This window comes from Orcinus orca, chromosome X, assembly GCF_937001465.1.
Source record: "Orcinus orca chromosome X, mOrcOrc1.1, whole genome shotgun sequence".
Lineage (NCBI taxonomy): Eukaryota > Metazoa > Chordata > Mammalia > Artiodactyla > Delphinidae > Orcinus > Orcinus orca.
In genome coordinates this window covers 106890451-106903671 of record NC_064580.1, presented here as the reverse complement: position 1 = coordinate 106903671, position 13221 = coordinate 106890451, and the positions used below count along the sequence as shown (strand labels likewise).

At 40.0% G+C, this 13221-nt stretch overlaps 1 protein-coding gene across 6 annotated transcripts in view; it reads right to left on the bottom strand.

Moving 5' to 3' along the window:
* Positions 1-13221, bottom strand: part of GRIA3 (glutamate ionotropic receptor AMPA type subunit 3) — a 291139-nt gene that overhangs the window by 91052 nt on the left and 186866 nt on the right. For all 6 annotated transcript variants that reach the window (XR_007474784.1, XM_049704677.1, XM_049704679.1 and 3 more), the window contains one exon: positions 4539-4700. Coding sequence is in view for 5 of the 6 variants with exons in the window: in XM_049704677.1 (XP_049560634.1) it covers positions 4539-4700 (162 nt within the window). In the remaining variant the exon portion in view is untranslated. The remainder of the gene's footprint in view (positions 1-4538; positions 4701-13221) is intronic.

Sequence of the window (13221 nt, the reverse complement as noted above, 5' to 3'; positions counted from 1 at the left end):
AAGCTTGACTTTGATCCATTCTAGAATGATGCATCTTACCTCATGTGTGCACATGTTAAGATTATTAAGATCAAATGGCTCAAGGGAATCTCTCTCTTACTCTCAATACTGTGTTTCGTATTGAGTGAGTGACTGCCAAAAGGCCAGCTCCTTTATAGAGAGCAAAATATGTGGGAAGTTAAAGGATGGCATATGTAGATTGGAGAGGAAACGGCATATCCTAAAGCAAGACTGAGTTATCGCTGTTTGTAATAGAAAATTCAGATCTGGTGTTTACTTAGGGGAAAATGGAAATAACTAAGTTAGACAGCTTGAAATTAATTTGGAGGGAAACATTAATCATTTCTGTCTGGACCACGTTTCTGGTGAACTAGGACCTCTGGCCAGCAATAAATCAGTTTTTGTTTCCTTGGGAGAGCAAAATCCAAAGCTGGTTTTTGACTGTAGAAAATTACAATTGTTATTGAGTTTTAAATCTGATAACATTGACAATGCATAGGCAATACTTCGTGATGCTACCTTTTCCAGGCCAGAACACTTACTTTCTATTTCTTGGATATACTGTACTGATACACTGCTAAGGATGAGGCCAGTCATTTAACACAAGGGATTTGATTATCTGCAATTTGACATGGTGGATGCCTTTTCATTAATGAATCAACAAAGTGTGATTAAAATTAGCTGGCCCCTGTTTTGCAGGGGTGACAAATACTGGTAGAATACAGAATTCTGTTGATTTCTAAAAAAAAAAATGAAGCAAAATGCCCTGGGGGGAATTTTCTGTCTACATAGTATGTCCCAATACAATTGTGAGTGAATGCATTGTCATCTTTACAACTATCAATTTACTTTTCTGACTTTTCTCATGTTACTTTTCTTTCAGGGCCAAGTCATCAAGTATGACTGTAACAGGGGGCATATGTTCTTTCATGAAAAAAAAATATCTGTGTCTGCCCGTGCTAGCACTACATAAAGCCAACGTGGTGGTGCTTTTTTTCCAGCTGACTGCATAAACTGTCAGCGATCTTAATGTAGTCCTTTCCAAGCCATGCCCAAATGGCTATTTAATTTTCTACTTTTTCAGCTTCTACGGACCAATGTGTGACCATCTAAAAAAAAAAAGACCCCAAAGGAAATGTTCATAAAATATAGAATAAATTAAGCATCAGGATTTTAATCTCTAGACACTTTTATTTCCTAATCAAAAATATTGTACATAATTTTTTAACATGGGCTTTTTGTCTGTTTGACATAGAGACAGGTTCCATAATGACTAGTACAAGTCAAAGTAATCAGAAAGTTGTAACCACCTATTTAAGTATTTCGTTTTCTTAAGTTATTTGAAGGGTTTTGCTTATAAGCCTGAACAATTCTTCTCAGTAAGTTCTAAGAACTTTACATTACACATATCATGAGTTACCAATGAATAATCCAGAGCTGAGATTGTCTTCCTTCTCTTTTGTACACCTCTACAACTTCTGAACAGGCATAAATGACTCTGTAGCACCCTTTTCATACTTTTACTCTTGTCCATTTTTTGTGCCTAGCATAGTGCCTGACATTGTGTAGGTAACCCATAAAATATTGAATAAATGAGTTTTTTCCCTCTACCTATTGCCTGCTAAATCTAAGGATGGCAAAACAGCGGATAGGCAGTTGTATGAAAATATAAATTAATATAAGCTCACCTAAATGTAGTGGGCAGATTTAGTCCATAAAAAAAAAGATTTGAATCATCAAAGAAATGCAAATCAAAACCCAAGTGAGGGACTTCCCAGGTGGCACAGTGGTTAAGAATCCACCTGCCAACGCAGGGGACACGGGTTCGAGCCCTGGTCCGGGAAGATCCCACATGCCGCAGAGCAACGAAGCCCATGCGCCACAACCACTGAGCCTGTGCTCTAGAGCCCGCGAGCCACAACTACTGAGCCTGGGAGCCGCAGCTACTGAAGCCCGCATGCCTAGAGCCCTTGCCCTGCAACAAGAGAAGCCACTGCAATGAGAAGCCTGTGCACTGCAATGAAGAGTAGCCCCCGCTCGCCGCAACTAGAGAAAGCCCGCGCGCAGCAACAAAGACCCAACGCAGCCAAAAATAAATAAATAAATAAGATGAATAAATTTTAAAAAAACCCCACAATGAGATAGTACCTCACACCTGTCAAAATGGCTATTATCTGGGGCTTCCCTGGTGGCGCAGTGGTTGAGAGTCCACCTGCCGATGCAGGGGACACGGGTTCATGCCCCGGTCTGGGAGGATCACACATGCCTTGGAGCGGCTGGGCCCGTGGGCCATGGCCGCTGAGCCTGCGCGTCCGGAGCCTGTGCTCCGCAACGGGAGAGGCCACAACAGTGGGAGGCCCATGTAACGGGAAAAAAAAAAATGCTATTATCAAAAAGACATGAAACAACAAGCATTGATGAAGATGTGGAGAAAAGGGAACCCTCATGCACTGTTGATAGGAATGTAAATTGGCGCAGTCACTGTGGAAAACAATAGGGAGGTTCCTGAAAAAATTAAGAATAGAACTACCATATGATCCAGCAATTCCACTCCTGGGTATCTATCTGAAGGAAATAAAATCACTGTCTCAAAGAGATATCTGCACCCCCATGTTCATTGCAGCATTATTTACAATAGTGAACACGTGGAACAAACCCGTGTTCATCAAATCATCAAATGATGAATGGATAAAGAAAGTGATATACACCCACACATATATACATATATAAAGTCATGTCAATTATATTTCAACAAAAATATATATGCACACACAGACACACATACAATGGAATATTATTCAGCCATAAAAAGAAATCCTGCCATTTGTGACACACAGATGGACCTTGAGGGCATTATGCTAAGTGAGATAAGTCAGACAGAGAAAGACAAATACTGTATGATCTCACTTATACATGGAATCCAAAAAAAAAAAAACTCATAGAAACAGAGAACAGAATGATGGCTGTCAGAGGTCAAGGCTGGGGAATAGGGAAAATGAATGAAGGTGGTCAAAAGGTATAATCTTCCAGTTATAAGTTCTGGGAATGTAATGTATAGCATCGTGATTATAGTTAACAATCCTGCACTGTAGTTTTTGAAAGTTGTGAAGAGAGTAGATCTTAAAAGTTCTCATCATAAGAAAAAATTTGTAGCTGTGGTGGTGATAGATGTTAACTGAACTTATTGTGGTGATCATTTTGCAATACATACATACATCAAATCAGTATGTGGTATACTTAAGAGTAATACAATGTCAATCATATCTCAATAAAAAATAAAATCATCATCTTAAAAAAATGATTTGACTACAAAGGATTCCTCATAGGAATTGTGGCCATATTTACTGAAACATATGAGGACACCTGGAAAAAGCTGGCATGTGTAATGTAATCACTACAACTACAGAGGACCACTTAGCTAGTGAGTGGCTTAAATTAATACAAAAAGATGTTTAACTTACGACTTTTCTAGAACATACCAATTGCATAAAGTAAGGTCCCACTTGTATTGTGTTGATGTGACCCATTCAGGGTGGACCTGCGTAGGTGATTCAGAATGTGTCTCTTTTCTATGTCCCATCGTTCCTCCTTCTTCTGTTCTTGCCAGGGAGGAAGGATATGAGGATGGGTATCTTGAAACCATGAGAAAGGAAATGTCCCCTCCCCTTTCCTTTTTTAGGGAGGGGCCTTGAGCCTTGACTCTGCTTTGATCCCTCATCTTGATCACAAGGATCCCACAGCCATGGTATATACGTACTTTCACGTACATATCAGGAAGAAAGAATTTAAAGTCTGTTTCATACTTGGATCAATGCACTGAGGGAATGGGTTACTTAAAAAAGATACATTGGAAGGATCCTTTGTGTGACATGAATAACTTTCCCCCCATTTATCTGTTTTAATTCCTGATTTTTAAATAATAGGATTTCTAGCCATAGGGGAACACATGAAAAATGTGTACTTTAAGCATGACTTTCTGCTTTCAGTGTTCTTATCTTGATTTCATGAAAATGAGCAACTTAGGTAATCTAATTATTTAAAGATACTTTTGCAGGCAGGAAAATATTTCCATTCAATATACGTATAGGCAACATGCACTCTGTATTAGAGCCTAATTCACTTGGGTGTACTGAGATTCATGAAACTTATTAACACAAAGTAATCACATAAATAATGTAAAATCTAATTTTCTGTTTCAGACTATCAATTTTCCTTACCTATTCCCACTGCCCCCACTCTTTGCCTGATTCAGGTTCTTGTAATATTGTAAATTGTGAGCATATTAAAAATGAAATTCATTAAAAAATTAAGTTAACCTTCCCAAACGCTGGGTTTTAAAAGACCTCCTTCTCAATAGCTTCTTTATTTGGGAATTTAGTTTTCAAGTGCAGCAGTAGTATCTGCAGTTGTGTTTTAGCATCCTTGAAACACTTCTGAGGGGCGACCACTTGATCACTGGATGGCCGTAAATATATAAAGGCCATACTGAGATGCTCTGAAAAGCTGGCCTAAGGTTTCTACATGTCGTGGAACATTACCTTTAGAGGTGCATTCTTGGCTTCAGGGAATTCCCTTTCATCCAGCCTCACCCAGCGCTGTATGAACTGCTGAACCATAGGGTTTTCGTTGTTGACAATCTGGAATCCTGTAATGTTGGCTCCCCCGTGCATGACTCTTTCTAGCAAAATATCAGTAAAACCCTAGAAAGAGATTGAAAGAGAATAATGATTGTGGGAGGTCATGCATTCGTACTCACTGTATCTGTTGGTTAGAGCGCTAAGGAGGAAATGAAAGTTCCTTCCCCAGGATTCTTCTTTAGCAATCAAGGAAAACCTGGACAGATTGTTATATGTCAATTATATCTCAATAAAAACCAAAACCATAACAAACAAACAACCCTGATATGGACTAATTCTTAGGACACTCTGGCTCTGAAACTACAGGCATGGTGGAGAAAATATACATCCTTCCATTTTAGTGCCTATGTCTTTAGTGTAGCTGCTGCAACGACAAACATAGGTGTCAACTTCAAATGTTTTTATTTCTTTCATTTACCTGTATTTTTAGTTTTTCTTCATTGAGTACAAATACAATGATTCATATAACTGGAAAATGTTGAAAACGTTGACCCTAGCTAGAGGTATCAAAAACTCTTCTTCAGCTTAACATGCCGAATGCAGCAGATTGCTTCAGACTCTAATAATGAATACTTTCGACATTTGTAATTTACAGAAATGCCAAAAAGCGAAACTGACAGCTTGGTTGTATATGATGGTACAAACCCCGGGGTATGTCTCACATGTGTCCCTGAACGTGTTTTGACGTCTACTTCATAGCATCCACCATTTTCTTCTTCTTTTGTCTCTTGCCAATTGCTGCTGATGCACTTGGGTCTTCAATGGGCTCGAGCCAATTTATATTCATAAAGAAACGGGAAGAATTCTTCCTCTTTCCTTTAGATTCTCCCCCCAACATTTACATGTAAAAATTTTCAAATATACAGAAAAGTTGAAAGAATTGTACAGTCACTTCAGATTTTACAATTAATATTTTTCTATCCATTCATCAATCCATTTCATTTTTTAGATACCTTTCAAAGTAAGTTGCAGATATTAGTATACTTCATACCAAAAGACTTCAGCACGCAGGCCATTAACTAGAGTTCAGTGTTTGCAGTTTCCATCCATCCTTCCTTCCTTCCTTTCCTTCTATCTTTCGGTAAAATTTACATCCAGTAAAATGCACAAATCTTAAATGTACCACTCGATGAGTTGATAAATGCATACACTATATTACTCAAATCCCTACTATTTCTCTAAAGTTTTCTTTTTTTACATTCTAAGTTTTCATTGAAGTATAATAATCATATAGAAAAGGGTATACATGTTTATTTTTTTCTTTTTTTAGAATGATAAGGTTTTTCTTTCTTTTTTTTCTTTTTGGCTGCTTTGGGTCTTCGTTGCTGCGCGTGGGCTTTCTCTAGTTGCAGCGAGCAAGGGCTACTCTTCGTTGTGGTGCACAGGCTTCTCATTGCAGTGGCTTCTCTTGTTGCAGAGCACAGGCTCTATGCGGGCGGGCTCAGTAGTTGTGGCTTGCGGGCTCTAGAGCACAGGCTCAGTAGCTGTGGCGCATGGGCTTAGTTGCTCTGCAGCATGTAGGATCTTCCCGGACCAGGGCTCGAACCCGTGTCCCCAGCATTGACAGGTGGATTCTTAACCACTGCACCACCAGGGAAGTCCCAGTGCACACATCTTTAAATACAGCCTGATGAATTTTCACAACCTGAACACATGAATGTAACCAATATCCTGTACACCTCTCTCTCTAGTCACCATCCCTACAACTGCTTCTTTTAATTCTGCATTTCTTTAACATGGTCAACAAGGCAGTCATAGAAAATATTTTAGTGAAGCAGCTTTTTCAGTTATTACTCTCAGCCCCATTCCTCTTCCTTTCATAAGTGGGATATGAGCCAATGGAGACTGGACAAAGGGACAAATAGTTTGCATCACTGAGAACCATTCCTCCTTTCCAGTGACCCCAAAGTACTTTTTAAAATTAACATTAACTTGTTAGGATGAGTTTTCTCCTAAAGGCCTCCTTCCTGAAAGAAACTAAGACTCAGTGTTTTCTCCCATTCGCTCCCCTCTGCACTGCAATCAGCAGAGAGGCTTGCCTGTGTGTAAAGCCTAGCAGAGGCTCCAGATGGGGCTTAAGCCTAACTGTTATCCAACTCCCAACTCTCACCCCCTAAACAAATACACAAATAAAGAGCTGAGGGCAAAACTTTAACAAATGGCTTTAAGTCGTTTACTGTGCCAAACCATACTTGCCAGTTAACAAGTATTACACAAGAGCATTGAGCAACTACCCATCTGTCTGCTGGCAGGGGTGAAGAGTGGGCTCTCTGGGGCTCTCCTGTGTCCTAAAAGCCTGGCCTGCGAGGTGGAGCCCCCTTCCTTGAAAGAAAGGGGTTGAGAATGCTTCTGCCACCATGTTGGTTCCCAGGGTCAATGGCCACAGTCTGCACTAGGAAGTAGTATTTCTTGTGTCTTTTATACTTTGATAAGCATCACACCCCTGTTTACCTCATACCTTAGCATGTTAAAATGGCAACACAGGATTAACAAAAAGGAGGGCGAGAGAAAGGATCCCAGAAATCTCACGTCTGCCTTAAGGCATAAGAGCCAGCACTTCAGTCTGGTTACTCACCGTACCACTCCTTTCCAGAAACATTTTACCTCACTACCTTTTTCTTACAAGAGACACTAGAGGGGTCCAACTCAAATTTACCTCACCAGTCACCTCTGCTTACTTCCAGGAGGCTTCACTCTGCCACACAGGCCCCGTGTATTCCCATTTGGCTGTCTTTCTCTGCAGTAGCATACCATACCACTGAGGACCTAGGAGTTTCTCAGTCAACCCGTGTTTTATGACAGCTGTATCTGGGATTAAGTTCTGGCACCCCTCAGACTGGAACCAGCCTGGCTGTCCTCGTGAGATTAAATGCGTCCACGGCAGCACAGATCAAGCCAGGGGAAGGTCACCTCAAATGGCTCTTCTGTCTAGCAAGACCTGCGCAACACTAGCTCCTACTAACTGCCCTGAAGATTTACCCGTCCACATGTGCAGAATGCCTAACACAGCCCCATGGACAAAATGGAGAGAGCAGAAGTGTGGTAGAAAAAGAAAGGAGACACTGTAATAGGCTTTTTTTGTTTTCCTTTCATTCTCGTATATTTATTTTCATGACAAAGGTTTCACAGTGCTTACAATAACTGTAACAACAATAATTGTAAAATGGGAATAATGCTGATGAGGAACCCCTTCTATTTTAGTAAGAAGTCTGATGAAAAGTAGTTTTTCCAATAAAATTGTACTTTTTATTTTTATTTATTTTTTTAACATCTTTATTGGAGTATAATTGCTTTACAATGATGTGTTAGTTTCTGCTTTATAACAAAGTGAATCAGCTATACATATACATATGTTCCCATATCACTTCCCTCTTGCATCTCCCTCCCTCCCACCCTCCCTATCCCACCCCTCTAGGTGGTCACAAAGCACCGAGCTGATCTCCCTGTGCTATGCGGCTGCTTCCCACTATCTATCTGTTTTACATTTGGTAGTGTATATATGTCCATGCCACTCTCTCACTTCATCCCAGCTTACCCTTCCCCCTCCCCGTGTCCTCAGGTCCATTTTCCATGTCTATGTCTTTATTCCTGTCCTGCCCCTAGGTTCTTTAGAACCTTTTTTTTTTTTTTAGATTCCATATATATGTGTTAGCATACGGTATTTGTTTTTCTCTTTCTGACTTACTTCACTCTGTATGACAGACTCTAGGTCCATCCACCTCACTACAAATAACTCAGTTTCGTTTCTTTTTATGGCTGAGTAATATTCCATTGTATATATGTGCCACATCTTCTTTATCCATTCATCTGTCGATGCACACTTAGGTTGCTTCCATGCCCTGGCTATTGTGACATATGACTCTTCTTGAATTATGGCTTTCTCAGGGTATGTGCCCAGTAGTGGGATTGCTGGGTCGTATGGTAGTTCTATTTTTAGTTTTTTAAGGCACCTCCATACTGTTCTCCATAGTGGCTGTACCAATTCACATTCCCACCGGCAGTGCAAGAGGGTTCCCTTTTCTCTACACCCTCTCCAGCATTTATTGTTTCTAGATTTTTTGATGATGGCCATTCTGACTGGTGTGAGATGATATCTCACTGTAGTTTTGATTTGCATTTCTCTAATGATTAATGATGTTGAGCATTCTTTCATGTGTCTGTTGGCGATCTGTATATCTTCTTTGGAGAAAGGTGCATTTAGGTCTTCTGCCCATTTTTGGATTGGGTTGTTTGTTTTTTTGTTATTGAGCTGCATGAGCTGCTTGTAAATTTTGGAGATTAATCCTTTGTCAGTTGCTTCATTTGCAAATACTTTCTCCCATTCTGAGGGTTGTCTTTTCATCTTATTTATGGTTTCCTTTGCTGTGCAGAAGCTTTGAAGTTTCATTAGGTCCCATTTGTTTATTTTTGTTTTTATTTCCATTTCTCTAGGAGGTGGGTCAGAAAGGATCTTGCTGTGATTTTTGTCTGCCTATAGTTCTGCCTATGTTTTGTAATAGGCTTTTATGGAGATGAAAGGAGAGATCTTGTTGCTAAAGGGCAAGAGTTGGCTGGCTATTGGTCCTAATTCTCCCTCTGGCCTATTTGTGTACGTTTTGCTTGTTTGTAATCTCTAATCGGATTCTATGGCTTGAATGTTGCCCTGGTGCCCAGCATTTAGATGCAGCAGGTCACAGTTCTCAAGGTTGAGATAATCAAGGCTGCATTCTCCCTAATCCCTCTGCAAAAGCACTAATATGACACAGCTAACCAACAATTATCAAGGACACAGAAGGGAAAAGGAGAAAAGAGGTGAATGGCAGAGAAGGGGATGTAAGGAAAACTGTCTGACTGAAAGGCAGGAGTTGGTTGACTCTTGATTGTCCTATTTCTGATACCTTTTCTTCAAAAAGAATTATCTTTTTGTATCAAATATTGCTAAATTCCATGGTTCAAGTGGCACTGACAGTCTACAAGATTGTAAAACTTAAAGCTTGATTCTTTCTACAGCCTCTTCAGAGACACTAATGCGGCAGAGCTGACATCCAACAGGTAGGAGAGGAAAGGAGGAAAGAGAGAGAGAAGGATGATGACAGTTCAGAGAAACGTTCTGCTTACGGGCAGGTTTGGGTGGACTCTAGTCTTCTCCTCCTATCCCACCATTTTAAGGCATTACACCATCCCATAATAACCTTTGATGGATTTTTATCGTTATGACATCTATAACCCTAAAAGCAGGCAAAAGACCCCCCCCAAACTTGTGTAAAGAGCAGGGGGTAAGTGGTAGGAAGATGGAAGTTAGGAGAGAAGTATGGGCTACTCCTCCTCCTATCCCATTATTATTATTATTTTGGTACTAAATTTATTAAAAACAATTTTTTTTTGGCCATCCCATGCAGCATTCTGGGATCCTAGTTCCCTGACCAGGGATTGAACCCGGGCCCTTGGCAGTGGAAGCCCAGAGTCCTAACCACTGCACCACCAGGGAATTCCCAGTACTAAATTTATTTTTAAAAATCAAAATGGAGGGACTTCCCTGGTGGTCCAGTGGTTAAGACTTTGCGCTTCCACTGCAGGGTCTCGGGTTCAGTCCCTGGTCGGGGAACTAAGATTCCACATGCTGCACTGCGTGGAAAGAGATATTAGAAAAGATATTAAAAAAAATCAAAATGGAGATTTAACATACCTTCCTCAATTATTGACAAAGCAAATAGAAAACAAAGACACAGAAATGGGAAGATTATAATAATACATTTTGATTCAACAGATTATCCCATAATTTTAAAGCATTTCATCCATTCATAGCCTCTGGTTAGATCTCCTCCTTAGGCTGGTGAACCACAGTCTTCAAAGTGGTAAAATTGAGGCTGAGTCTCTTAAAACCTCTCAAAAGACATTGACACAAAAGCGATGATCACCAAACATATGGATGGTATAAGGGGAGAATAAAAGGGGAGAGGTCAGTGGTAGAAAGATGGAGGTTAGGAGAGAGGAGATGGTTAAGAAGGGAGATTTTGCTGGTTCCTGGTCCACCTCCTATATCTATCCCATTGTTTTTTATTTCTAGAAGAAGTTGCTATTTTTTTCTAGAAGAAGTTGCTAGAATCTATGATCATGTACAACCATAATTGGGAAAGTTGTAAATTGGGGCCTAAGTATACCCATAGCTTCATTGAAATAACCAACACAACAAAGCTGACCAGCAAACACACGACAGGTAGGCAGGAAAAAAGGAAGGGGAGTGAGATGGATTCTGGCCGAAAAGTAAGAGGTGCCAGGGTACTGGTCCTCCTCCTCTGATATCTAAATTTAAGACACTGCACTTTTCTAGAATATGTTGCTAGATTTTTGTTGTTGTGCTGGTCACACCCCCTCATGTATCCCTGAAACCCATGTAAAGACACTGAAGCAGAACAAGAAAATAAACCATGCAGAGTGTATAGAAAAGGAAATAAAATGACTGTGGCAGGGAGTATTCTGGTAGGATGATGGAAGTTAGGAGAAATGTCTTGATTCAGGGGAGAAGTTGGCTGTCTCCTGGTTCACTTTCTCTACCTTTGTGATTATTTTAAGACATCCCACTTGTCCATACCTCTTGCCAGAATTCACGGCTTGAGTTGGCTACAATAGAGACCCTGAGGTGGGAAGATGTCTGTCTAAGAACTCTGAGCAGGAACTAATGCAACAGAAATGACCTTCAACCATCTGGATGATAAAGGGGAAAACAGAAGATGAAAGACAGTTATAGAAATTTGAAGTTGGGATACAAGTTCTAGCTACGGAGCAGGAATTGGCTGGCCCTTGGTCCATGGTCACCTCTTATTATTTTAAGGCATTGCATTTGTTCACAACTCTTGCTAGTGTTCTCTTTATGACTTGGTCACAGAAGGGCCTCAAGTTGAGAACACTGGCACTGAGTCTCTCCAAAATCTCTGTTAGACACTAGCACAACCAGAATGAACGTTAAACATGTGGGTGATAAAGGGGAAAATAAAGGGAGGAAGGTCAGTGAACAGAAGTAGTGCAGTGACCAGACAGTAATACATGTGAATACAGATGGATTTTTTTTATTATTATCACAAAATCCTTGTCTTTAGAAAAAGTATAAGTTTGACTACCAATCTAAATATGTGATAAGTAAGTTTACAAGTTTTTACTTTTTAACTCATATCCTTGGCTCAGAACAAAAGTAATATTTAAAGTTCTTTAAGTCTTTTTAGTTCGTTCTCATTTTTGTTTCAGGGTTTAAGTGCCTGGCGCAAGCACTTCTTCCAATAGTAACTGCTTAAAAAAGGACAGAAAACCCATATCCTTTTATTTAATACATGCATTTAAACATGTCTGACTTCAAAGGAAATTTCTGTATCATGAATTCTGTTTCCTCGCTGAGCTTCATCTACTATTAAAAATTATATACTTTAAAATAATATAGTTTGACCGAAGACAAAATGCATTCCAGTAGATTTGATATTTTCGTGGGAAAGGATGGCTCATTTTGTTTCAGCAGGTTGCTGTTTTATAGCAGTTGCTCTATTGCTTCACTGAATCATAGCAGTTCATTTGTTGCTTAAAAATCAGTTTCTTCTTCTGGCATCTCCCATCTAACCAAAGATATTAGAATTTCTTCATTTTCTTTTTCTTCACCTTTTTCCATTTAAAATTTTGAGTGTGTGTGTATGTTGGGGGGGCAGTAGATAATCATGATTCTCACATAGCTGGGCTCTGAGAATCAACTTTTTTAACATAAATGTTACTCGGTTATGATAAATAACATTTATGATACATAAAATACCTCAGCCAATGAATTTGTTACATTTTAAGGCTTAGAGTCTATCAAACAAATTAATTTCTTGTTTTCTTTTGGAATTTTCAACTCGAATTCACTTTTTTTTTTTTTTTTTTTTTTTGCGGTACGCGGGCCTCTCACTGTTGTGGCCTCTCCCGTTGCGGAGCACAGGCTCCGGACACGCAGGCTCAGCGGCCATGGCTCACGGGCCCAGCCACTCCGCGGCATGTGGGATCTTCCCAGACCGGGGCACGAACCCGTGTCCCCTGCATCAGCAGGCAGACTCTCAACCACTGCGCCACCAGGGAAGCTCCGGAAGCCCCCTTGAATTCACTTTGAATGAGACACCAATGAGTTTCCAATTAGAACCTCTCTTATACTCTAGAACCCCCTTTTCTGTCTACCAACTAAATTGACTTCCTTATTCCATGTGTGTCTTAAAAAGAATGTGCCCCAAAGCAAAGTTGTTATATTCCCTTAAAATCTCTTCCTCTTCCTGTATTCCTTCTTTCAATTAATGGCACTTTAAGCCTATTGGGTCACTGGGTATGGGGCCCAAGCACCTGTCTTTTTTTTTTTTTTTTTAAATAAATTCAACAGGTGACTTTGAAGCACAAGTGGGTTTGAGGACCACCAGCCTAGTTTATCGTCCTGGCTTCCTAGGTGGTGCTCCAACTTCCAGTTCTTTACCTTTCCAGTTTAGTTTTTGCATAATAAATTTATCTTCCTAAAATATCTGTTAGAGCATAATACTCCTTTCCTCAAATCACTGCAATGATTCCCTGCTTTCTACAGACATACTGACAGCTGAATATCTTG